Genomic DNA, 26,853 nt, shown 5'->3' on the forward strand with positions numbered 1-26,853 from the left:
TTTGATTAAGTAAAAACATAGATATAATCTGAGAAATGAATTGTGTGAAGAACAGAAATAGTATTACAGAGTTTTCTTCATGTCTTTAAGAGAAGAAACTTGCCTCCCTAATAGTATTACCTCTTCACGAATGTATCAGGTGGTCACCTTGGGACTCTAAGGCCCATCTCTATAGTAAACAGGAAGAGAAATAACGATTAGGACCGAACAGAAAACTTGTCTTCTGTAAAGAAGAAAGAAAGGTTGGTGCTTTCAGCTTATATGTTCTATGGTGAGAGCCTTTAACACAAAATCTTGTGAAACAACAAACTAGTCAAGCAATCTCATCTTAACAGCTTCTTAAATCTAAAGTATCACCAAGGCATTTTTTGACAGAGCTAGCCCACCTTTAGAAAATACGTCTCACGTGTCATCGATTAATCCATCTGGGACAAAGAGCACTTGTACAAATTACTTCAGAATCGTTGCCACTCGTATACATGGATCATGGACTAGTTTTCTTAGACTGACATTCATATAAAATTAAGTCTTTACATGGATTTTGTCTACTATTCTTGCTCTCCAAAACTTTAGTTGGATTACTAGAACTCAAAAAAGGTTTGTAGTTGATAAAGATGCAAGGATCCCACATGGTAACCGTGAATTAGTTAGTCCTTGATGTTAGCTATAATATGAAAATAAAAATATGAAACTTCAAATTTAAAATTTTGAATAGTGAAACTTCAAATATAGAGTTTCATTAAAAACTTTGAATTTTTTTTTTGAAAAGCAAAAAACTTCATATTTGAAGTTATAGAATATCTTTTGGAGATGCTTTAGATTAATTTGCGTCCGTATTTGTTTTCTTTTTGTACTGAACACACGCACATTTTGGCAGCTGCGTTTCACAATAGTTAATTGCATGCAAAATGTTTTTAAATTTTGGCAGCTTTTTAAAAGGAAATTAGTAAATTACTAATTAGCCCTTACAGTTTTACCACCAGCATTTAGAAGTATTTGCAAATATGTCATCATACTCTTATGTATTAGATTTAAAAGTATAAAGTTTCAAAATTTACAATCTTTACCAAAAATGGAATGAAATTGATGTTGAATGTCGATAATTTGTTCAATAAAGTTTTTAGAAAGTAGCGTCTTCTATATTACTTAATTTAAATATATTTTCCCCCGTTTCACAAAACCGTTCAGTATAAAAAAGGCCAAAGATTGAAAGAGAGAGAGAGAGAGAGGGAAAAGAGAAAGAAGGTTTCTTGATACTCAAGCCAGAGAGAGAGAGAGAGAGAATCCTTTTTGTCCGTTCGTTCTTCTGCATGTAGAATCGCGACTTCGAAAGAAAATGGGAAAATCGAAAGCGAGCAAAAAGCGCGCGAAGGACGTAGCCAACGACGTAAACGCGGCGGAGGTAGCCATGGCGAAGGCGGTTCAGAGTTTGCAGGAAATATTCAGGGAACACTCCGAACAAGAGATCCGTGCAGCGCTTCTTGAATGCAATATGAACCAAAACTTCGCCATCGATCGTCTTCTTTCTCAGCAAGGTTTCTTTTTCTTGCTTTGGTTAACTCAACAGCTATTTATCTATTTCTGGAAAGACCCTCAAGAACAGTTGTCTTCTTCTTTGCTTTGTGATTTCTTGTCCATCAAGTAACAATGTGCGTTTGGTTCAGAGAGGAGTAATGAGCAAGGAGCCAGTACTCAGTTACCTGATTCATCTACTACTTCTTCAACTGTCCTTGTTCCAAGTCAAAGGTTCGTTTAATAACCTTTTCTGCTAGTTTCTTGCGCTGTCACATGTTTTAAGTTTGTCAATTAAATTTTCTTTTTTCTTTTGCGCTTTTCTTGCAGTGATGTTACAAATGGTGAAACCAGGAGTGTGCCAACTAGTTCGAATGAAGCAGCTCCTTCCTTGCCTGTGCCATCATCTATTAGGTATCAATCTGTTTGAAGTTGTTTTTATTTCTGGCTAGTGAACAATGGCTGTTTCACGCTTGTTATAACATTCCTTGCTCTATCCTTATCTTTGCAGTGATGTTGGTGAAGAAACCAGGACTGTGCCAATTAGTTCCAGTGAAGCAGTTCCTCCCTTGTCCGTCCCATCTTCTAGGTATCTCTATCTGTCTGAAGTTGTGGTACCTCTTGCCAGTGAACAATGGTAACAACATTCCTTTGTCCATGCAGTGATGTTACAAATGGTGAAACCAGGAGTGTGCCAATTAGGTCCAATGAAGCAGCTCCTTCTTTCCCTGTGCCATCTTCTAGGTATCAAAATCTTCTTGTAGTTGTTCTACTTCTGGCCAGTGAACGATGGCTGTTTTTTTTGACATTCTTTATTCTATCCTTCGTCTTTGCAGTGCTGTAACAAACGGTGAATCCAGGAGTGTCCCAATTACTTTGATTCCTCCCTTGTCCGTGCCATCTTCTAGGTATCTATCTTCCTGGAGTTGTGGTACTTGTTGTGTCCATTGAACAACGGCTGTATCTCGCTTTGTGACATTCATTGTGTCTTTTGCAGGCCTTTATTACCAAACGTCAAACCTAAGAGACAAGAAAGTAGGATAATATCTGCTACTGGGCCACCAATGGCTGAAGTTTTGAGGGGTTTACATGTACCACCAAAACAGAATGTAACTAAAGCTCCTCTCAAGGCTGATGATTCTCCCTTGAAGCCAGATGCTACTAATAATCCAATCTCTAACTCATCTACTGAGTCTGGTGCTGCTAGAAATCCTCAACACTCAGCTTTTCCAATGCCTACAAGACAACAAAGCATTGCCACTGATGTAAACTCTTTTTTTTCTCTCATAAAGCATCAAATCTTTTTTTCCATCCTTAAAAAACGACTTGTCTGAATTATATTTTGGTTTGATTTTTTTAAATTTTGCAGGCATTTGGAAACTATCCTATCTCTGAACCACATATTAATAATCAACAAGCCATGAACCGCTATAACTCTCTGGGTCATGAGGTTCCTATAGAGCAATATGGTAATGTGATGAACTCTCCTTACTTTTGGCGCCAAGCACAGAACGAGAGATACAACGTGCCATCATCAGCACCATTTCAGCAACGTGGTGGTGGTAGTAACATCAACACTTTGGCGCATCGTGGAAGTATGATGGAGTCTCCTTACACGTGGCTAGAACCGAACGACACTTCCATTTATGAGTCTCTGAATTCAGTGTTTGCTCCGTACAGAAACAGTACCTTGCCTCTGTCAGCTACCTCTAGTGTTCCTACTTATCACGATTCTGCTTACGGTGGTGGCATGTTGAGTGGCAGCAACTCAAGGTTTGGGTATGAAGATGTCTCAAGAAATCATTTTCCATCAAACTCGAGTGGTGGTACCTCTACTGGTCCTTCCTCTCACGGTTCTGATTACTACGGTCGTGGCATGTCGAGTGGTAATGGTTCAAACTCGAGGTTGGGGTATGAAGATGTCTCAACAATTCACATGCCATCAATTCAGGTGTGAAACCTCATCAAATCTCTCTTTAGGGTTTTTGGTATATCTATACACCAACTAAGATGACTTGTCATGTAAGGTAACGCTTTTGTTGTGTTTCTTCTAATTCTTGGTTCGTGGTTTTTGATCTCTCAGGGTAGAATCCCATTTGAGTGGCGTGTGCAAGGAGAAGATAGTTACAGCCCCATCCCGCCTCCTCGTAGCCAACAGGAACGGGAGGCTTACTTTGAAAGAATCGGAGCTGACTTATTAGCATCATCTCTCGACCAAGAATACAATAGACGTGACCAAACCCAGCAACGGCCAAGAGACAAGTAGTGTAACTTGTACAAAATCAACCAGCTCCAGAACTGATGACTTTCTTTCTAGTGTTTCAGCTTTCATTATAGGTACAGAATAATGCTTTTAGCCTTAGAAAAAAAAAACTCAAATAACGTTTGTCCTGTGGTTCGATATCTTGCCATCATTTTTTTGTACTTTCAATGTTTACATGGCAACGATTGATTGTTTTCCTTTTAGTGAAATCAAACTAAACAACAGGGGAAGAAAAAAATAAGCAACAACTAAGATTTTTGGGACAATGAAAACACAACAGAAGACTACGTACAAGCAGAGCAGAAGTAGTAGCTTGACCACAATAGAGCATTGCCAAATGTTGATGATACCTTTGATAATACATGAGACCACGCTTTGGTAATTTTGGCTTCCACCAAATGATTGATACCATCTTCGGACAGCTTTGCAAACTGAGTCAAAGGAAACCAAAGCCTCCCAACTACCACCGGCAGTAGGAAACACTGAAGTCCGAAGCCAGACACCTCTACTCTAGCCGGGAGCTCCAAGAGCACCATCAGGTTAGTCCCACCCAAACCTCAAGAAATCACATTTATTGTGATTGTAATTGTGTACAATCATTTGCTTATATTTTGTTAAAAAGTTAACATACAGTATCTCGAAAATGTTTCCATCATTTTTCAGCAAATATTTGAAACCATGGTTATTTTTTCGTAAACGATATAACCAAGTTTCTTAAAGACTATATGCATGCTGCTGCTTGTAGATTGTAGTTCGTAGTTTCAATCTAAGAACAGGACACACGAGCAGCTTATATTTTTTGTTTTACCTTATAGGGTTAAAACAAATAAATGTAAAGTGTAAAGTCAATAGATGCTCATTTGTCATTTTCAGTTAGGAATCATGTCTCGTTTCCTTGTTATTTTTTTTTAATGTATTACTTTTCCATTGATTCCATACTTTTTACGATTTATAATTATGGGAATTATATTCTTTTAAAAGCATTAAAACATTATAATCAATTTGACCATATTTCTTCTTTTATTATTTTAATATTCATTTCACATGCTTGAGGGAAGTTCTAATGTGAAAACTGAAAAGCAATTTGTGCAGCATTGTGGCATTGATCATCGTCAGCATTTCAGTAATACTTTCCTTATCATGTATTTTCAGAATTGTTCTTTAACATCCTTTTGTCGTATTTTAACGCTAATAACATCTAAATTAAGTTTAACTCTAATTAATTTTATAAAAACAATATAAACAGCGTTGGTTCTAACTTTCTAACCTTTATTTTGGTTTTTATCAGAAAGTTTCTTAACATGTAATCATGCCCCCTTGACTTGGATATTAAAGTCATCAATTAACGTCTGACATTGATATTTAGGGTTGAAGAATAAGATGCAGTAGTCCACCACGTAACAAGTCATGTGTCGGTTACGGTCAAATGCCGGTGCCAATATTTAACACGTGTCATTCTAGCAACCATAAATTCGCCTTTGTCATCTTTTCTTCGTGGAATTTATGACTTGGCTATAGGGACACAAAGATGACCGGAGACTGACTGTTTCCGTTTAACCATTAGCCATCATCGGCTTCCTCCACAAAGTTGTTCTCACCATCTCCGGCTTCTATATAAAATGTTACACTTTTAACGTCCCGCCTTAAGGCCCCAAAAGAAAAGTAAAGAATCCCAAAATATTTCCTCATGTTGGGGCATCTAAATGTTAAAATTTATTTTTTAAATTAATTATGATGCTTTCCCTTTATGTTCGTGATGTTCACATTAGGCATTTAAAGAAACAAAGCCAAGTCATGTTTCCTTACTCGAGGCCACTTTTGTAACTCCATTTGGAAGGTAAATATGCTTTTCGTCAAACTCAGCTTTATAAAAACTTCTCATTTGATGACTAAAATAACTAAAATGCCAAACCTTTTAATCATTCACACACTATAATCTATTTCATTCAACTTTAGAAATTTTAAGATTCGTTTACTAAACCTCATATTTTTGAACGCAATTTTACTATATTTATTAAGTAAGACATATTAAATATTACATATTTTCAAACGGCATAAATATGTGAATACCCAAAAGTCTTAACACCAAATATAGACCGACTAAATAAATCATAGAGGAAGAAAGTTTTTTCTTCCGTATTTCTTGCCTCTTCTCTTTGTTTTCTTCTTTCTTTTTTCCATTTCTATTGTTCTGAGATTCCGCTCTTTGTTCGTCATCATGTCTAATGAAACCAAAGATCTTAACAACTATCACTTCACTTCATCGTATGATCATTACAACAACATCAGCAGCCAAAGTATTATGAATCTCGTTTACCTTTCTGGTCCATCCAGTTATACTGCAAACATGATCTCATCGCAAATCGGTTCTGATCTACAGTCGAGTCCCCGAGGAGCCTGCGGACTTGGATTCGAGCTCTCGCCATCTTCCACCGGGTTTTTTAATACTTCGATCGACCAAGAAAATGATTTTTATAACGCCTATAATTATAATACTAGTCACAAGAGTCATGAAGTTGTCGGTGGTGGTGGTGCAATCGTTGAGAGTGAAACTAAGGTTTCTGCATCTCCTTCTTCGAGTGAACATCATCACGGGGAAGATTCCGGGAAGAGCCTGATGAAAAGAGAAGCTGACGATGGAGGAAAAGATATTGATCAACGTTCTCAGAAAGTGTAAGTTGCCCAAGTGTTTTTTGTAGTTAAACTTTCACATAGTTAAGCGAGATAGAAATATTCAGAGTTCATATGAATCATGATCAAACTTTTATTTTATATTTTATCACCAAAAGTTATTATTTTCTCTAATTAAGCACCAAGACCTTAATTAATTATTTGAAAATATAAAATGCATTCATCGTGGTTTTCAGTTTTAGGGCTGATTAAGAATCGTTTAACTAACTATAAATAACTAAACGTATTAAACTTGATTATTTTATAGGAAAATACATATAGAGAATTCAGATATTATAATATGAGACCTTTAATAATGCCTTGGGGGTTTTATTTTGCTGAAATTAAATATGCTTGTGAAAGATGTAATTAGCATAAACATGTTTCGCTAGAATGCTAATTCTATTTGAAAGAACGATACATTAAAGTATTTCAATCACACAAGCTCGGTATTTTATCTGTAAGGCATGATTTAATATATATATATATATATTATATATATATATATGTATATTCTGATTGTAAAATTGTTTTTTCATTTATTTTTTTACCTATAGTTTAGTGATCAGTTAAGAACCCTTTTGAACATAAAGACCAGTCCCGTGTTCTAGCAGACTAAGATTATCGTATTGCACTATTGCTGTGTCGGAGCAATCATTCATGCTTAGCATTATTAAACTACATAAATCAGAGTCAATTGCATGGTACGTTATCATCATTAATTACAAAACGGCCTATTATAGGCTATAGCTAAGCATTAATTTAATTGCCTAATACACTGTATATATACCTTTCAGAGTTAAAACCAAGAAGAAAGAGGAGAAGAAGCAAAGAGAGCCACGAGTCTCGTTTATGACCAAGACAGACGTTGATCATCTCGAAGACGGCTATCGTTGGAGGAAGTACGGCCAAAAGGCAGTGAAAAACAGTCCTTATCCGAGGTAATTTATATTATACTTTATTATTTAAGTACAGCAAATTAAAGAAGTGTTGATGTTGACCCCCCCAAAAAATGTTGAGAATGTAGCTATTTGTTTAGCTTTCCTATCAAATTTGCAAAACCATTACTTTCCCCTAATTTTTTTTTTAAAAGTTGATATTCTTAATAAAATACAGAAATTTGATATTTTTTTCTTAGCATCTTCTTCTTATTTATTTTCCTTTTTTAAAATTATTTTGATTTCAATTTGAAAAGTAATTAATTGTGGATTTTATATTCCTGGACTATTATTATGCTTATTGTTCATAAGCATATGTATAAATATCATTCATTCTAATTATTGTAATCTAAATTTCAGGTTTTAAATGATTTCTAAGTCTACATCGATAAAGATATTTGATCAAGTCAAGTTCTTTGGGCAATGTTTCCCTGTATATATATCACTCATCTTGTTTTTTTAGATAATTAATTAAATTTTTAATATATATATATGGAATCCATATAAGATTTTGATATCGTTTAAAAAGTCAAAAACAAATTTTGTTTATAAGTATGACAAACATAAATTTAATTTTATTTTATTTTATTTTAATTTAATTTAATTTTATTTTGATTATAACCGACACTATAAGTCAAATGCTAAAACTATATATGTCATTTACAAAAACAGGAGTTACTATAGATGCACGACGCAGAAGTGCAACGTGAAGAAGAGAGTTGAGAGATCTTATCAAGATCCAACAGTCGTGATCACAACTTACGAGAGTCAACACAACCACCCGATCCCGACCAGTCGCCGTACGGCAATGTTCTCTGGACCCGCCGCATGTAGTTATAACTCCTCGTCTCTATCTCCAGTTTCCGATTTCATCATCAATACTCCAAGAACCTTCTCCCATGATGATCTCTTCCGTGCGCCATACGCTAATATGAATGTAAACGCTAATTATCAGCAACAACAAAGCCAAGAGTTTCACCATGAGAGTGACTTTGAGCTTCTGAAGGAGATGTTTCCTTCGGTTTTCCTCAAGCAAGAACCTTGATGATATAGTTATACTATTATATAGAAACAACATTGGATGCATAATGAGGGATGGTGTTATTTAATTTTGCATGTAGATATATATATATATATACCCTTGAGAGTATAGGATATATCCGATATAATTTAGAAATGTTATACCAAAAGATCCTTGATGGGTCTCTTTCTCTCATTTGAGTTAATGACATATAATCACATTCCCCAAAACTCAAAAAACACAACTCGTAAGTCGTAACCATTATCTCCAAAACTCGAAAACACTATAACTACTCTCTCGTCTCCACTCCAACTGAACAAATAACACTCCACCTCAATCGATTTCGTCACTCTCTCCTCTTCAGTTGAACGAGTTTGTCACCCTCTCTTATCTACCTCGATAGATTTCGTCACCCTCCGTTTCTTTATCTTGTGGTCGTCATTGAAAATTTCCCTTCTCAATCAGTTTGTCCATCTCTTTGTGGCCTCTACCACCGAATCCTTTTCATCAACAATTTGACCTTTTGGCTGAAAACGGTTGATTATTAACAATTAGATATTAGTGAACATTATTAAAATTTTATTTTATTTTCTTCGTATCTAATATCGCACAGAAACTATTAATATAAATTAAAATTAACAAATATTTATTGTGGTATTTTGATATCTGAATATTATACTATATATACACATCTAAAAGGTACTAGCAGGTTTTTATGCGTTGAACAAACAACAAAATATTTCAAAGTTACAAGTTCTATTCTTAAACAATATAAAGTACATTATGAACATAGTTTATACATTTATACATACAGAAGATAGACAATGGCAGTTAAATTAAAATATACAAAGTACCGGTTTGGTAATCTACTGTTTGTGTTACAAAAAAAAGGTAATCTACTGTTTTCCTTATATTTTAGTAGTTTAGTTTTTTGTTCTTAAACAAAGTACCGGTTAGTCGGTTGACGTGCTGAGAAAGCCCATGTCAACTAAAACCAACCCGATTCAAGTATAAATCTAGATCAATCGTCTCTCTCTCCTCTGCCCTAATTTATCCTTGTTCCCGACGAAACCTTGTATTATGTCATCCGAACCAGGTATAATCTCTCCTCTCTCTCTCTCATCGGTGAGAATGATAATATATGTATTATAGATTGTTTATGCGTTACTTAACTACATTTAGACTAGAAAGATATATCAACTTAACTATGTGTGACCACATCACTTAAAATATATAATATATAAACAATTTTGAGTTAAAATGAATTTATACCTATTTAAGCGTATATCGCACGTCTACAAAAATAGTTGTTGTTTTCTTGGTACAACAGTACACCTCGCACAAAACAAACTTAATATATATGTTACAGAATTTTGAATGTACCAAATCACCCACTAATCTCAACAAATAATTGGGAATTTAACAGGAGATTCATTTGATTTCACACGTCTCTTCATGTGAGCGACCGGTTATACTAATCATTAAATCTAAACAATCTTCAAATTATGTTATAATCATATACAATTCTTTTAAGTAAAAAGTAAGGAACCAAGCTAACGTGAGATCATTTTTTGGTGATCATACATATTCTTGTAAATTAGATTTAGATAGATTTGATACAAATTAAATATTTGTTAATTATTATCAAGGCCACATTATCCCTTGGCTATGGGATGTGACGCCAGTTAGTTGCTTGACAAGTCCATACATCTTGAGATCAAAGCTTGCTATTAGATCCACAAACCACATTAGTTTTTATGCTCTACGATCCTTTTCCACAATGTTAGAGAAATTATTTGTTTTCATATTGGTGATATATCAACGGTAGTCAGCCTTTGGAACATTTTTTTCTGCTAGAGCGTCTCACAAATTCGACCCTTAAAATCCTTTTGATGTGGATAGGTTATATGAAAGCTGACTGATCCGTTTAACATCCCTCCGATTAGAAGAGATATAAGTATGGTCGATCTTCTCTTTGCGGATCACTCAATATTTTAGCCTACGAATTCATCCGATCAAACTGATGATTATGGTTATGGACTGCAGTCCTAGCTGGCTGAGGCTAAGGTTCAGTGGTAACGGATGAGACTGGACCGTACCGCATTTTCTATTAACAAAATCTCTACATATATACGGATGCATATGTTTTTGTTACTATTAAAAAACTTTAATTGTTTATCATGCTACCATTCTGACTCTAAATCATTTAATTGGTACATGGCAGGACATGTCTTATGGATCTGACTGACTGTTTGGTATCTCATATATATATATATTGTTTTTGGTTAGATACACATTCTATTAAATCAAATTTTAATCGATAATATCTCTTTTAAAGCAATTATATCTGGTCATACCTAGCTTATATAGGAATATACAGTATATCTTGTGCTCTAACTTTTTAGCTAAGGAATAGCATGGAAACTAGACATATGAGCTACTAAACATCGTAAAACAATCATGAAAAAGAACATTTATAAATGGGCAAATCTCCAAAATAGCACATTTCTAAGTTTATATTACAAAAATAGCACTCAAAAACTAAAATAACCAAAATAACATTTTATCTTTTGAAAAATTTAAATTTTTTTATTTTTCAAAATTTGAAATCTTATCACCAAAACTTCACTTCTCAACTCTAAAACCTAAAACCTAAACTCTAAACCCTAACCCTAAATTCTAAACCCTAAATCTCACCCATTGAGTGCTATTTTTGTGACTTTTGGCCTTGAGTGCTAGTTCGAGAACAAAAACTTGATTTAGTGCTATTTTGGTTTTTTTCTCTTTATAAATTTAGACATCCTATGATCTATTTAACTTATATTTTATATTTGACACAAAAAACATTTATAAATTTTTAAAATAGGTAAATGATTTTTAATAAAGAAATGCTATTTTCTAAAAATAAAATGATATTTACTAAATATAAAAATTTATTTGAAGTGAATAGAGATGGCATAAAAAAAATATATAATGTGGAGGAGTCGTCACTGTCTGTAACCAGTACGCCGAACCGCTCGGAAAAACCAATCGCCGGCGATCGAAAACGACGGCTCCCCCAACGACATTCTCTCTTCTTCAAGCAAACTCTCTCTGTTATTTATTACGACAGTCTGCTAGAGAGATATAAGATCACTCTTACTTATCTCGACATTCATCGTCGTCTTCAAAGTTCAAATCTCGATCTCCGGTAATTTCAATTCCCCTGAGATCCTCGACAAATGGTGGATCCGGGACCGATTACGCCGGGTCAGGTACAATTTCTACTTTAATGTTTGCAGTGAGTGAACCTATCAATGGATGGATCACTAAACAAACACTAAATGATAAAGTTGAAGTCTTGCCATATAAAGATCCAGTCTTTGATTCAAAGGTTTAACCTTTCATGTAGGTATCTTTTCTGCTAGGAGTGATCCCAATATTTATAGGTTGGATATACTCGGAGCTACTCGAGTACAGGAAGTCTTTCTTTCCCTTGAAACCGTAAGTTTGTTCTTGTCTTCCTCTCTTTTGAGTTTAGTTTTTTGATAGGGAGTTTGCATTCTTGTAATGCAGTCACTCGGATAATAATCTTGTTGAGTTGGGAGGCGTTGTAGACGATGACAAAGCTGATTTATTGGAGGGGGGTCTTGCTCGATCTGCATCTGTAAGGTTTCATAACTCATCCATCAGAACTAACATTATCAGGTTGGTTCTTCTTCTACCTCATTATTATTACAACTCTCCAGAGCAGTTCTGATGCTAGAGTTTCTATGATTTATAATAGGTTTTTGAGTATGGAAGATTCGTTTTTGCTGGAACACCGAGCAACTTTGAGAGCAATGTAAGTGAAAATAACCTCAGGAAGTGATGATATCTCTGTTTACTACCTTATGTTAACACTCAGAATCATACATAGGTCGGAGTTTGGTGCAATCTTAATATATTTCTATATCTGTGACCGCACTGAATTGCTTGGAGATTCAACCAAGGTACCCATGTCTTTCAGTATTCTACTTTCGATATTAGAATGGTTTTGCTCATAGTAGTACTTGGTTTCCTTTCACAGAACTACAACCGTGACCTTTTCATTTTTCTCTACGCTCTTCTCATCATAGTATCAGCCATGACATCTCTCAGAAAGCACAATGACAAGTCACCCATCAGTGGGAAATCCATTCTTTACCTTAATCGCCACCAGACCGAAGAGTGGAAAGGATGGATGCAGGCAAGTATCTCTACTGGCGATATATCATCATTTGTTCGGTTTCTAATGTCTGAATCTTTTAACAGGTTTTGTTCTTAATGTATCACTACTTTGCCGCGGCTGAGATATACAACGCAATCCGTATCTTCATTGCTGCTTATGTCTGGATGACTGGTTTTGGAAACTTCTCCTACTACTACATCAGAAAGGATTTCTCCGTTGCACGTTTTGCGCAGATGATGTGGAGGCTCAACTTCTTTGTAGCATTTTGCTGTATTGTTCTCAACAACGACTATATGTTGTATTACATCTGCCCAATGCACACTCTCTTCACTCTGATGGTGTACGGAGCTCTCGGTATCTTCAGCAAGTACAATGAAGTTGGATCAGTGATGGCCCTCAAGATATTTTCATGCTTCCTCGTCGTCTTTCTCATGTGGGAAATCCCTGGAGCTTTTGAAATATTCTGGAGTCCATTAACATTCTTGCTAGGTAGATCTATGATCATGTTCTCCACATGGAACCAAATGGGGTTTTTTTTTTGTAATAGTTGGAAATTGCGTGTGAATAAGTGCAGGTTACAATGACCCTGCAAAGCCTGATCTTCATCGGTTACATGAATGGCACTTCAGATCAGGGCTTGACCGCTACATATGGATCATTGGGATGATTTATGCGTATTTTCATCCAACTGTAAGCTTTTAAACATAGACGCACTTTTAGCTTCTTTTTTATTTCGTGCAGTGAATAAGCTTTAATACTTGAAATCATTCTCTAGGTGGAGAGATGGATGGAGAAGTTAGAGGAGTGTGAAACGAAGAAAAGACTATCAATCAAGACCTCCATAGTTACTATTGCCTTGTTTGTAAGTCATCTCAATCATCTTTTGATCTTATTGATTGCATCATCCAATTGTACTCATTGATATATTTTTTCTCGTTTGCTCAAATTTTAGGTTGGCTACGTGTGGTATGAATGCATCTACAAGCTGGACAAGACCAGTTACAACATGTATCACCCATACACATCTTGGATCCCCATAACGTATAGTGCATAAATCCTCTCGTTCGTCATTTTATAAGCTCTTATCTTACTCGCTGAAACTGAAACATGACTCGTCATTTGGTTTCCATGGATCCAGTGTTTACATATGCCTCAGGAATTTCACACACCAGCTTCGGAGTGTCTCATTGACTCTCTTCGCGTGAGTTAACTCGCAGTTGCATTTAACTTAATTCCCTGTTTGATATACTTGCCTCATTATCATCATGTCTCTGCGCAGGTGGCTTGGCAAGATCACTTTAGAGACTTACATTTCCCAGTTTCATATATGGCTAAGGTTTGTTTTCCACAACTTAAATCTTGAATCCCCAGAAACTTAATCTCATGTTGATTCAAATTCACCAAATTTCAGATCAAACATGCCTGATGGGCAACCAAAGTGGCTTCTCTCTATTATTCCGGGATACCCTATGCTCAATTTTATGCTCACAACTGCTATATACGTCCTTGTAAGAAACTTAAACTTCTTCTCTCCCTGTTCTTTTCCATTCTGAAACATCTCTATGTGTTCTTCTCTTCTTCTTTAGGTATCTCACCGTCTCTTTGAACTAACCAACACACTCAAGACGGTTTTTGTACCTACAAAAGACAACAAACGTCTCTTCTGTAACTTCATAGCTGGGATCGCCATTGCTCTTCCTCTCTATTGCTTCTCATTCGTTCTTCTCCAGATTCATCGCTAAAACCCGTGAGTCCACAGATCAGTCTCGTTGCCATTTTTACTCATCAAAATCTAAACTAAAAACTGTGTTGTGTTACAGGGATTAAAGACGTGTTGTTCTTTCTGTTTCTTCGTCAGGATCTCATCAAAGCAAAGCAAAATAAGATAAAGACAAGTTAGATTTGTGGATCATTCTCTTGTGCATATTCAGCTTCGTTCAACAAAGCCTAGACCTGATCTCAGAAACCAAGTCTGCTTTGCTCTAGTGCCATACCATATGGATGCAACAACTGTTTTCAGTTCAAATTTCCCCCCCTTTTATATAGATTTCTTTATATTTTGTTCTGTAAGCATTACGCAAAATCTTTGTGGTTCGTCCATAAATGTATAGTGATTTTAAAGTTAAACAAACTGTCCAAAAAAAAAGAAGGGTGATAGTTGCTGCTTCCATATGATCTCATAATCCATAAACAGATTGCTTAGACAGAAGTAGCTTGGAGTAACCATTTCAAACCAGGTATATTAAAGATACACATAGAGGCGGGACAAACTGAGGGAGCGGTGCTAATTTGCCACAAGATCTGTAACCAAAAAAAAGATTGTTCAGAAATTTTCATAATAGAAATATGTAACATGTCCAATACCCAAACTGACACAGCATATATGTTCAAAGAGCATAGCAGGGGAGCATCAATCACAACTCTACATTCCTCGTCAGTATCACTTAAATTGATGCTGAGCTTCTTTAGTGACAGAGTGTATGCGAAAGACTTTAGGAGCAAGGCAACTCTTCCAAGAGTTGTTTCAATTCATTTCAGGTATGTTCTTGTTTTATAGGTCATGAAGGTGTCAAAGAAAGAACCAAAATTATATCTTTGTTTTTCCTTTCGATGCAACAAATAGAAACTGATTTGTTACAACAAAATCTTAGATGTGACAAATTAGAGCAGATGATTGAAGAAACTTTAATGTTGTAGAGAAGCTAAGACTGAGGATACAATGTGAAGTGAACCAGTGACTATAACCATTCCTGCTTCTTCACCGGTTCTGTTGTGTTTGAGAATCTCATACGCAAGCTTTAAGGAGCCAAACACGCTTTTGTTTTCTGAAGCTTCCATAACCCCTAAACCTAACTCATCAGCAGCTTTTATCCACGATTCCTTCAAAACCGAACATGAGGTTGATCTAACCTTGCCTCCACCAATGTCAGCTTCTGTTAGAACTACTGCTTCTGGTCTCACACCTGAGAGAAGTTCTTTTGCAAAGGACACATGATCTTTGTCACTAGCCATTGCTACCACAAACACTAATCTCTTCCCTGCAAACTCATTCTCTATCATCTCCTTTAGAGCTCGTGCAGATTCTTTGGTATGAGCTGAAAGACAGACAAGAAAAGATTAAATATCATTAACCACAAAGTTTCAAGCAAAGTAGAAACATTTGCAAAAAACCTCCATCAAGAAGCACTGTTGCTCCAGGTAATTGCAAGGCCTCTGCTTCTTTTGGTGTCAGAAACTGACTTCTACCAAGTAAACGAGTACTCTCTAAACCAATCCGAATAGCTTCATCTGTCACTCTCGACCATCCTGTAATCGCCCATCAAGAAAGGTATGAATGTTTAGTATAAACAGTATTAGAGATATTCAAAAATGTTATCATACCTTGATCTCGAAGACAGAGAGATACACATGTGGCAGTAACAGCGTTTTGGAGCTGGTGATGTCCAAGCATGCGTAGATTTACATCACCAAGCTCAACAATCTGCGTTTATGAACATCACAAATGAAGTTCTTGCTTCAAATAGAAGAATAAAAGTCTTTGAAGCTTACTGGTTTATCATCTTTTTCGTTTTGTATAACAATGTCACAGGACTGACAAAGCCCAATCCCATCTTTGTTGATGATGCCTTTGATTGATGAACCAGAACCTATGTTAGATGCCAATACAACTGGTGACGACATTGATGCTGCTTTAGAACGAAGAATATCCTCGATATGAGGAAGAAACGGTCCACCTAAAACCACCTACAGGTTTTATAAAACTCCTCAATCTATCATTGTGCTTATAAGCTAATGATTATAAAGGCAAACACATAAAAAAAGCCACCTAACTGGACGACCATGTTTAGTAATTCCAGATTTGGCCTCTGCTATGCTTTCCAAGGAACCTCCAAGAGCAGCCATGTGTTCCTCACCTATCGTTGTTATGACTGATGCAGCAAGATTCGAACTTTCAATGACATTTGTGGCGTCCCGAGCTCCTCCTAGCCCAGCCTGATGATACCAAAACCCAAATTTAAGACACTGGTAGACATAATAAGCTAGTTAAAATAGATGATTAGCTTCTGCACAAAAGCCAACCTCTATAACTGCAATGTCTACATTCTCCTTTGCAAACAAAGAAAAGGCTATCCCAGTGAGAATCTGACAAAAAGAAACATCTATATAAGAAAAACTGTGTGGAAAGTAGAGATAATCTAATCTATAAGAAGCACTTGAGTAGTAACCTCAAAATGACTCAAGGAACCATCTTCCTCTTGAATAGACTGATCAATGATAGGTCTGATTGAATAGAAAAGATCATTGAGAGTGGATGCAAAAACAGGTTCTCCATTACAGGAAATGCGTTCTTTGATACTCAAAATATGTGGGCTACACAGAAGACCAAAGGGCTCATGTTAGCAATCATTCAAGATTCAAACTTCAAGATACAAATAAGTACACAGTCTCAGTATTTTACCTAGAGTAACAACCAACTGAATAACCTCCAGCTCGTAAGACATTAGATAGAAAAGCAGAAGTTGAACCTTTTCCCTTCGTTCCAGCCACATGAACAACCTATAAGATATGCATAACACAAAGATTCAAACTTTAAAGATGGTATATGACAGGAAGAGAGGAAAGGACGAACCTTGTAATTGAGATGAGGATTGTGGAGACGAAGCATGAGACGTTTCATTCTACCGAGATCGAACCCTTCACTTGAATCAGTTCCGGCTCCTTTTGGAACACCAGACTTCTCGTAGTTTTTGAGAGATTCTAAGAACCCTACAAAATCTCTGAGCTCTGGATCTTCAGTTGATAGATTTCGATTTGAGGTAATCATATTCGCTGCGGATGGTCTTCTGATTGTTGGAGTAAGTTTGCAATTGGAAATGATACTCAACTGGCTCCACAGTGCTCTCATTCTTACTGTGAGAGGAACTTGCTTACCATGAAAACCAGACAAAGGTTTCAAGTCTCTCTGTCTTTCTGCGATTTCTGTCTTAAGCTGAAACACGGAGCTGAGACAGTTTACAAATCTAATTTTGCAATCTTCTTAACTTCTTTCTTTTTATGGGCTTTGTTTATAATTTGGGCTAAGTACCCACAAAATAATGATAAGAGTTTTTATTTGCACTCTCTACCAAACACATTATATCATAATTAGAAAAATGCCTGATTTTAATATTAAACATTATTCAACAAATTGTATTACCCTTTTACCCCTATACAAATCTAAGTAAATTATAACCATACTACAACTACCTACTAAAAAATGCTCGTCTATCAACAACTTTTCTACAATAGCAATTGCAAAAATATTAATTTAAAAATATAACTTATTGATCAATAATTCTAAAAAAATGTTCATCTATCAACAAAAGCTCTTGTTATTTTAATTTATCAATCGGAATCTTAAATCTACAATATTTCTCTACAAAAGTAATAACTTTCCTAAAATAACAGTTTCACGAATATTTATTTTAAAATAGAACCTTTTGATCAAACATTCTAAAAGAATACTCATCTATCAACAAAAGCTCTTGTTATCCTAATTTCTCAATCATAATTCTAAATCTACAATATTTCTCTACAAAAGTAATAACTTTCCTAAAATAAAAGGTTTTAGAAAACTTATTTAAAAGATGCAACCTATTGCTCAAAAATTCTAAAAAAATGTTCATCTATCAACAAAACCCCTTATTATCTTAATTTTTCAATTTCAAATCTACAATAATTCTCCACAAAGGCAATAACTTTCCTAAAATAACAGTTTTTAAAAAAAAAAATATTTAAAAGATGCAACCTATTGCTCAAAAATTTCTAAAATAATATTCATCTATCAACAAAAACTCTTGTTATCCTAATTTCTCAATCACAATTTCAAATCTACAATATTTCTCTACAAAACTGATGACATTTCCAAAATAGCAGTTTATATAAAACTTATTTAAAAATGCAACTTATTGCTCAAAAATTCTAAAAGAATGTCCTTCTATCAACAAAAACTATTGTTGTCCTAATTTTTAAATCAAAATTTCAAATTTATAATATTTCTCTACAAAAATGATAACTTTACTAAAATAACCATTTCAGGAATATTTATTTAAAAATAGAACCTATTGATCAAAAATTCTAAAAGAATACCTATCTATCAACAAAAGGTCTTGTTATCCGAATTTCTCAATCACAATCTCAAATCTACAATATTTCTCTACAAAAAATGATAATTTTCCTAAAAGAGCAGTTTTTAGAAAACTTATTTAAAAGATGATACATATTGCTCAAAAATTCTAAAAGAATGATGACTTTCCCAAAATAGTTTTCTACAAAAATGATGACTTTCCCAAAATAGCAGTTTCTATAAAACTTATTTAAAAATTGCAACCTATTGCTATAAAATTTTAAAATAATGTTCATCTATCAACAAAAACTCTTGTTATCCTAATTTCTCAATCACAATCTCAAATCTACAATATTTCTCTACAAAAATGGTTACTTTCCCAAAATAGCAATTTCAGGAATATTTATTTAAAAATAGAATCTATTGATCAAAAATTCTAAAAGAATGTCTATCTGTCAACAAAATCTCTTGTTATTATAATTTCTCAATCACAATCACAAATCTACAATATTTCTTTACAAAAGTAATAACTTTTCTAAAATAGCAGTTTTTAGAAAACTTATTTAAAAGATGATACCTATTTCTTAAATTTTTTAAAAGAATGTCAATCAGATCAACAAAAACTCTTGTTATCATAAGATAGATGTCTAAATATAGAAACAGATAATGACATATCCACGAAAGTTCTTTGGGAAAAAAAAGAAACAGAAAGCTCCCACGTCAGGACACCTATGTTGATCACTGGAAATTTAGAAAGTGAAAACGCGCTTCGAGTCAAACGACTATTAATTACCCACACAGCGTAGACATAGTCTTGTATAAAACTCATTTGTTCATCTGCCAAGACGTTATAACAAACCAGAAACAAAACAAAAAAAAACGTAATACTTCTCTTTATACAAGGATCTCAAGATCAAAGATGATGATGGGAAAAGGGACCTTTTCGATGTTCAAGACGAGGAAGGAAAGGACGAGATTGAAATTTTTGAGACTTGGAGGACTAAAATGGAAGAGACTGAATCTGAAGATGTCGATTTTCGAAACTTTGAAATACAGAATCATGTCTATCATTGAAGCAATGGTTTTGGTTTCTAAGCTTGGTTTCTTCTTTCTTTGTTGCGGTTGCAGATTCTAACACCTTGTTTTTGTGATCAATTCTGTATTTTTCCCTTTTTTGTATTCTTAGATTATATATGTTAAATTTTGATTCTATTTTTTCAATTCTATACCGATATTTTTCTTATTCGCTTCTGCTTTTATACATTTTAAGCTATAATGAATGTGTTTGCCATAAATATGTGTAGAGTAGAAGTATAACGTAAGCAATCCATAAGGTTCATAATTACTCACCTAAATTATGGAAAATTAGTTTGGGATTCCAATCGAATTTATGTTAATAGTCAGACTAGATTAAAGTTATAGTTTCCAACCAAATCAAATCTCAGTAATGATATGTTCATGTGTAATAAAATAAAAGGGTCAAAAGTCTTTTTTTTTTGCAGCAGTTTATATTTAAAAACTGAGTACTTTTTTTTTGAAACACACTAACAGAGTATATGCAAGGGAAATTGCAACCTATACGAACATATGTTGAATTAGGCCAAAAAAAACAATGTAGAGTGGTGTTTGGTAGGTTTTGACAATTATTTTATCTATTCTCTAGAACGTCCATATATCTATATGATCTCGAGGACTCTCATATATGCACAAGGTTCTCTGTCAGATCTAATTGAACAAACACAATGTTAGATTATTATTTTTTGTAATGGAAAGTCAAACAATAGGATGATACACAATGTTTTGACATTTTTTTATTTTTAACGATCATTTTGAGCTAAGCCTATTTTGAGCATTCAACGAGTGTTCTTGAACATCCGTCTTTCCCGGTCTCCGTTTGCCGATTCCACCATGTCTTACTGGTCTCCGATCGCCATGTCCATCAGAGATGATGGAGAACATATGTTTCTTCTTGTCTTCTTTTACCGATTCTTGCCTTCTCCACTAATTGCATACACATCTCCGGCGATGCACATCTTCTCGAGACTGTATCTTTTCAAAGAAAGAATACCAACACATGCAATCGTTGATGTCCTCGTTATCCTTGAAGAAAATTGGTTTACTCATGTCTCAGATGCTTGTGATTTAAGCTCTAATTTAGAAAACTACTCTCAGACTAATTCCTGTAAGCAATTTTATTCAAGTTTGATGAAAGTTTTTGAATTGAGATAGAGAAATTCCTTAATGTCGAAGATTCATTTCTCGTGTCGCATAAGACACATATAGCATCAAAGTGTACTTATTTTTTTGGTCGCACATCCATTATGAACTTTATAATCAAGCGTTCTTGAGCTGAAATAGTAGAAAGATAAATGGTTTATCGGGAAGATTTCTAATATCGTGCGAAAGAGAATAAAACATGAGAAAAGGTCATGTGGTGATTGCAAGGTCAATAAACAAGTATTTTGAATTTCAAAAATTAACTCACCGACCGTCGTTAAATAGGACCTAGGGACCGAGTGAGTGAACGTGAGAAACCTATTACTCGTGGACGGTCGGAACGTTACAAAAATTTGCACTTATAAATCATTAATAAAGTGATTTGCAAGGTCAAATCTTTCGATCTTCCATTATAACGCAAAACTATAATCCGCCGGCAAAATAAATGTACGAGTCAATAAAAGATAGTGATCATGGCATTACAAAACCTTTTGGATGCAACTCGATTATCAATATTTAGAATGGGATGCTATGAAATTATTTATTCCATCCAATCCAAAATATAATCACCATTTGTCTTGAATAGAATGAAAGAGTCTTTCCATCAATTCCAGAAATAGATAGACTAACTACAAAGTGAATTATTCCATTAAAAATTTGATAAGGAATTAACTGAATGAATCTATTCCATTTTTTCTCTACATTCCTTCATGTTATTCCACTAATTTTCATTCCACCAATTCCTAAACATGCTTACCAGTTACGGTTGTGTTTGTAGCCTTAACGTTCGCATGGTAAAAATAATTCATGAGAAGTTGAACATGTATCAAATAGTGCGCACATGTTGACGAAACTCAAAGACATATTAAACTTGCGTCATTGAAACAATCAAAGCTAAACCAACATGATCTGAATGATGATAATTGTACGTGTACATTATTATTCAAACAAGTAGGCATAACGCGCTAGAAAACTTTACACGAGAAGTTTGTTTCTCCTTGGTTTAAATGTTAAGGTGAGAAGATTGGTTTTGACTTTTGATAAAGAAGAAGAGAACATAGGTGTTGAACAACTTGTACCGGCTATCCACTTACTTCTTTTCATTGCTGTATTGGCTATTTAAGATTAATGCTTCCACGAGGGTACAATCAGTTCACCTACCTTACCATCTCTAGTATTAAATTGCCATCCGAGTGTTTATTTTCCGGTTATTTGTTTGCCTTTATTATTAATAATTTAATAGATGTTGTTTGTATGTTTTCAACTTTGATAACTAGATTTTTTTTAATATCTATATATATATATATTAATAATTTTAGTGTGATCTCAAAGGTTTTCTAGGCTCAAAGACTAATCACCAAGAAATCCATAAAAATCTATATTTTATAAGTTTTAAAAAACGAGAGCTCGACTATGAAATGTCTTATTTTACTGGTAGTTGTAAGAAAGCAGGCTTTCAGATAAACTGAGCCAAGTGGCATCTCTTAACTCTTATTTTGTGCTGTTGTGCTTGAGAGCTCGACTCCAATTTTTTTTTTAACTAATAGTATCAGTTTTTTTATTTAATATTTGAAATACCTTAAAGTTGAATATCATTTTTTAAAAACAAGAAATCAAAATATCCTATATTTGAGTTTAGGGTTTGATCATTATTGTTTAGATTTTAGTATTTAGAAGATGAAATTGAATTTATAAACTTTTATAAATAATTTTAAAACATTTATAAATGATTTAAAAAAATTAGTCTTTTATCATAAAATTAAATTATTTATAAAAATGATTATAATTTTTTTTTAAATGAAAAATGATATTAAAATTGCGATAAATCAGAATTTCCTCAAAAATAATTATACGGCCGAAAATAAATTAGTTATAAAAGTTAGGGACTAGAAGAAAAACTTCCTCTATTTCTTTTTGGTGTTTTTAAAAAATCAACAGCTCGTGAAATCTGACGAACTGAAGCTGTCTTCGCAAACGCACATCACATTTTGCACAACATCGTACTTATCGCCTCCCTCTCGCTCTCTCTCTCCCTCTCCGCCATGCAAGCTCTTCAATCCTCCTCCCTCCGCGCTTCTCCGCCGAACCCACTTCGAACACCTTCCAACCGCCAATCCCATCAGATCACCACCAATGCGAGACCCACCACGAGACGCTCCTTCATCTCCGCATCAGCCTCCGTCTCCGCTCCCAAACGCGAGACGGATCCGAAGAAACGCGTCGTGATTACCGGAATGGGCCTCGTCTCCGTCTTCGGCAACGACGTCGATGCGTACTACGAGAAGCTCCTCTCCGGCGAGAGTGGAATCAGCTTGATCGATCGATTCGATGCCTCCAAGTTCCCGACTCGATTCGGTGGCCAGATCCGTGGGTTTAGCTCCGAAGGGTACATTGATGGGAAGAATGAGCGGAGGCTTGATGATTGCTTGAAGTACTGCATTGTCGCTGGGAAGAAGGCTCTTGAAAGTGCCAATCTTGGTGGTGATAAGCTTAACACGGTACTACTCTCTCTTTAGATTGATCAAAGTTCAAATTTTTAAGATTGATTCAGTTTAAAGTTCATGTCTTTAGTCATGAGGTTTGGTTTCTCTTTGATGGGTTTAACCAAAGTTTTCAACTTTTGGGTGTTCTTGTAGATTGATCAAAGTTCAATTTTTTTTAAGACTGATTCAGTTTAAAGTTCATGTCTTTAGTCATGAGGTTTGGTTTATCTTTGATGGGTTTAACTAAAGTTTTTAACTTGTGGACGTTCGTGTAGATTGATCAAAGTTCAAATTTGTAGGACTGATTCAGTTTAAAGTTCATATCTTTAGTTATGAGGTTGGTTTCTCTTTGATGGGTTTAACTAAAGTTTTCAACTTGTGGGTGTTCTTGTAGATTGATCAAAGTTCAAATTTCTAAGACTGATTCAGTTTTAAAGTTCATGTCTTTAGTCAGGAGGTTTGGTTTCTCTTTATGGGTTTAACTAAAGTTTTCAACTTATTGTAGATTGATAAGCAGAAAGCTGGAGTACTAGTTGGGACTGGTATGGGTGGTTTGACTGTGTTTTCAGACGGTGTTCAAGCTTTAGTTGAGAAAGGTCACAGGAGGATATCTCCCTTCTTTATTCCTTACGCTATCACGAACATGGGTTCTGCTTTGTTGGCGATTGATCTTGGTCTTATGGGTCCGAACTACTCGATCTCTACCGCTTGTGCTACTTCTAACTACTGCTTTTACGCTGCTGCGAACCACATTCGCCGTGGTGAAGCTGATATGATGGTTGCTGGTGGAACCGAGGCTGCTATTATACCTATTGGGTTGGGAGGTTTTGTTGCTTGTAGGGCATTGTCGCAGAGAAATGATGACCCTCAAACTGCTTCAAGGCCGTGGGATAAACAGAGAGATGGATTTGTCATGGGTGAAGGCGCTGGTGTGCTGGTATGCCTCACAAATTCTTACTCTTCACATCAACTTGAAACTATAAATTTGCATACAGTTTGCTCTTAGTGTTTGGGTCTAAATGGAATTGTTGGGCTTGATACACTGCTTTGTTTAAACTTGGGTTCTCATAGTTGATTAGGTTTGGAAATGTCCTTGTTGAATTGTACTACTCTTACAAAGATGGTTTAAACCACCATGAGATTGGCTCATTCATGTGATATGTTGTTTCCGCAAGTTGTTAATTTATATATACTCTAATAGGTGATGGAAAGCTTGGAACATGCCATGAAACGTGGTGCTCCAATTGTAGCAGAGTATCTTGGAGGTGCTGTTAACTGTGATGCTCATCATATGACTGATCCAAGAGCTGATGGGCTTGGTGTCTCTTCCTGCATTGAAAGCTGCCTTGAAGATGCTGGTGTATCACCCGAGGAGGTAACAAGAACTAACTTTTTATTTTATTACGTGTTACATTTCATATTTATATTATTCATAGCTTGTGATTGTTTGAACGTTTTTGCAGGTAAACTACATCAATGCCCATGCAACTTCAACTCTTGCTGGTGATCTTGCTGAGATCAATGCCATTAAAAAGGTGTTCAAAAGCACTTCAGGGATCAAAATCAATGCCACTAAGGTTCGTCCCCAACGCTCAATGCTGTTTTTAATGATCTTCTCCCCTTCTATTTCCTGTTTTGGTTTGCTTTGCATTTCCTAAACATGACAGTTTTGTGAATGCATCATGTTACAGTCTATGATAGGTCACTGCCTCGGTGCAGCTGGAGGTCTCGAAGCTATTGCCACCGTGAAGGCTATCAACACTGGATGGCTTCATCCCTCTATCAACCAATTTGTACGTCTCCCCTTTTAAAAAATAATTTATTCAATTCGACATAATCCATAGCAAAAAACCTCAGTTTTCTCTGTGTCTTAGACACTTAACACACTGTTGTTTGTCATTGTAGAACCCAGAACCAGCAGTGGACTTTGACACGGTCGCAAACGAGAAGAAGCAGCACGAGGTTAATGTTGGTAAGTGACGACCAGCATTCTTTGTCATTTGATTAAAACCCGACGATGGTTTCTCTGATAAAGCGTGTCTGTTTTCTTCTTGGTGCAGCTATATCAAACTCGTTTGGGTTCGGTGGACATAACTCAGTCGTGGCATTCTCTGCATTCAAACCCTGATTCCTTCATACCCTTTAGATTCTCTGCTCCATCACCATTATCTTCCTTGCAGCTTCCTGGTTCAGTTCCATTCAGTTTTTTTCTTTCTTTTTTTTCTTATTGTTCATTAAGCTGGTTGAGATTTCAGATTTTGTTTCTGTACGGAATGTTGTATCTTAGTTCCTTTCATACTTTGCCTAAACAAAACCTAGAATCTTTGTAGCAATGGTGTTAGTGTCAGAATAAAACTCAAGTAAGGGATTTTCATTTTTTTTTTCCTCAACAAGATATGTACCTCTCTTTCTCTACTTAGAAAATAGTTGATTTCAATCATTAACGATGAGATTCCAGATCTTTTAAAGTTGAATTTAATTGATTTGTCGTCATAACTGAGAATTTGAACGGATTTGTAGTAAAATGACAAATATACTATTATTCAAACACAAATTTAAAAAAACCTTGTTTATTTATTGTTATTGAACTCGATATTTCATAAAATACTCTAATATCTATTGTTATTGAAAATATATTAAATTTTTTTTTTTTTAAGTTTTCAATTGATTTTAAAGTGTGTTACATGAAATTTCTTAGTCTAAAAAAACAAAATTTCTTGGTTTTAGATGAGATTCTAGAGTGATTTAACAAAATCATATTAAACTCTACATTCAAATAAAATCATCTAATAATTCAATAAAAATCAAATCACTTCAAACTCTAGATTGAATACATCCCATATTTTTTCTATAAACAGACTTAAACTTCTCATTGAATAACACCAGATTTTAAATAAGATTATAAATATCATATTCTATAACAAAAGATTTTAAAATATAATTTAGAATTATCATCTGAATAACATTGGACTATGTTTAGATTTAAAATACTAAAATACAGCGTTAAATAACACTCCCTAAATTTAAAGCTAGTGGACCATTAACAATACTCACAAGTTTGGGTCATGTTTTTCAAATTCAAAAACCCTTAAATGATTTATATGCACAAACTATGTTCAGTGAATAATATTTCATATTTGAATAACAATACACAAAATTCATATATTTTTACGTGTATAATAAAAATAGACATGAAGTGTTTGATGTAGGTTTTGAATACATATTTTAATATTAATTTAGTGAAAAATCAGTCTATTCCAATTGATACTATTGTCGTCACGTCAACTCTGACTGCCGCTATAGATGCTTCATTTTCTTCTCATTCGCCAAAGGTAAAATTAGTTGGAAAAAGTTACGACTGGGACGAGGCTACCTACCTAAATGCACGTGTTTGATTTCTAAATCACATGTATGAGTGTTTTTCCATCCCTGATTAAAAAAATCGCCCTTTTCC

The 26,853-nt window shown here is 34.8% G+C and overlaps 6 protein-coding genes across 7 annotated transcripts; 5 read left to right on the forward strand and 1 right to left on the reverse strand.

Annotated features, from left to right (window-relative positions):
• The first annotated feature begins 1,001 nt into the window (after positions 1–1,001).
• On the forward strand, positions 1,002–4,016 carry LOC103827871 (flocculation protein FLO11). Its single transcript, XM_033272369.1, has 9 exons — positions 1,002–1,535; positions 1,665–1,746; positions 1,843–1,926; positions 2,024–2,101; positions 2,176–2,256; positions 2,349–2,420; positions 2,510–2,777; positions 2,882–3,463; positions 3,596–4,016. The coding sequence occupies exons 1-9, from the start codon at positions 1,337–1,339 to the stop codon at positions 3,776–3,778; spliced, it is 1,629 nt and encodes a 542-aa protein (XP_033128260.1). The 5' UTR covers positions 1,002–1,336; the 3' UTR covers positions 3,779–4,016.
• Positions 4,017–4,252: 236 nt separating this feature from the next.
• Positions 4,253–8,599, forward strand: LOC103827736 (WRKY transcription factor 8). The gene is made up of 3 exons (XM_009103272.3): positions 4,253–6,448; positions 7,243–7,386; positions 8,056–8,599. Exons 1-3 carry the CDS (start codon positions 5,994–5,996, stop codon positions 8,426–8,428), a joined length of 972 nt encoding a protein of 323 aa, XP_009101520.1. The 5' UTR covers positions 4,253–5,993; the 3' UTR covers positions 8,429–8,599.
• A 2,749-nt stretch (positions 8,600–11,348) lies between these two features.
• LOC103827737 (protein REDUCED WALL ACETYLATION 1) lies at positions 11,349–14,763 on the forward strand. Of its 2 annotated transcripts, none has more exons than XM_009103274.3 (15): positions 11,349–11,658; positions 11,796–11,887; positions 11,960–12,091; positions 12,171–12,227; positions 12,303–12,375; positions 12,453–12,611; positions 12,677–13,082; positions 13,168–13,283; positions 13,369–13,455; positions 13,546–13,634; positions 13,732–13,794; positions 13,873–13,929; positions 14,005–14,101; positions 14,180–14,340; positions 14,452–14,763. In XM_009103274.3, the coding sequence occupies exons 1-14, from the start codon at positions 11,626–11,628 to the stop codon at positions 14,333–14,335; spliced, it is 1,617 nt and encodes a 538-aa protein (XP_009101522.1). In that variant the 5' UTR covers positions 11,349–11,625; the 3' UTR covers positions 14,336–14,340; positions 14,452–14,763. The 2 variants fall into 2 exon arrangements, with proteins under 2 accessions (XP_009101522.1, XP_009101521.1); XM_009103273.3 differs by having other exon boundaries at positions 11,353–11,658; positions 14,414–14,763.
• Positions 14,764–15,168: 405 nt separating this feature from the next.
• On the reverse strand, positions 15,169–17,562 carry LOC103827738 (dihydrofolate synthetase). The gene is made up of 9 exons (XM_009103275.3): positions 17,224–17,562; positions 17,053–17,150; positions 16,820–16,964; positions 16,674–16,736; positions 16,425–16,586; positions 16,143–16,337; positions 15,975–16,074; positions 15,765–15,899; positions 15,169–15,688 (listed from the first exon to the last, which is right to left on the reverse strand). Exons 1-9 carry the CDS (start codon positions 17,497–17,499, stop codon positions 15,279–15,281), a joined length of 1,584 nt encoding a protein of 527 aa, XP_009101523.1. The 5' UTR covers positions 17,500–17,562; the 3' UTR covers positions 15,169–15,278.
• Positions 17,563–18,099: 537 nt separating this feature from the next.
• LOC103827739 lies at positions 18,100–21,037 on the forward strand. The gene has a single exon (XM_033272446.1). The coding sequence runs from the start codon at positions 19,619–19,621 to the stop codon at positions 19,832–19,834; it is 216 nt and encodes a 71-aa protein (XP_033128337.1). The 5' UTR covers positions 18,100–19,618; the 3' UTR covers positions 19,835–21,037.
• A 1,814-nt stretch (positions 21,038–22,851) lies between these two features.
• LOC103827740 (3-oxoacyl-[acyl-carrier-protein] synthase I, chloroplastic) lies at positions 22,852–25,792 on the forward strand. Its single transcript, XM_009103278.3, has 7 exons — positions 22,852–23,414; positions 23,905–24,336; positions 24,601–24,774; positions 24,863–24,976; positions 25,091–25,192; positions 25,305–25,371; positions 25,460–25,792. The coding sequence occupies exons 1-7, from the start codon at positions 22,959–22,961 to the stop codon at positions 25,525–25,527; spliced, it is 1,413 nt and encodes a 470-aa protein (XP_009101526.1). The 5' UTR covers positions 22,852–22,958; the 3' UTR covers positions 25,528–25,792.
• Positions 25,793–26,853: the final 1,061 nt, after the last annotated feature.

The sequence above is a fragment of the Brassica rapa genome, chromosome A06 (assembly GCF_000309985.2).
Source record: "Brassica rapa cultivar Chiifu-401-42 chromosome A06, CAAS_Brap_v3.01, whole genome shotgun sequence".
Taxonomy (NCBI): domain Eukaryota; kingdom Viridiplantae; phylum Streptophyta; class Magnoliopsida; order Brassicales; family Brassicaceae; genus Brassica; species Brassica rapa.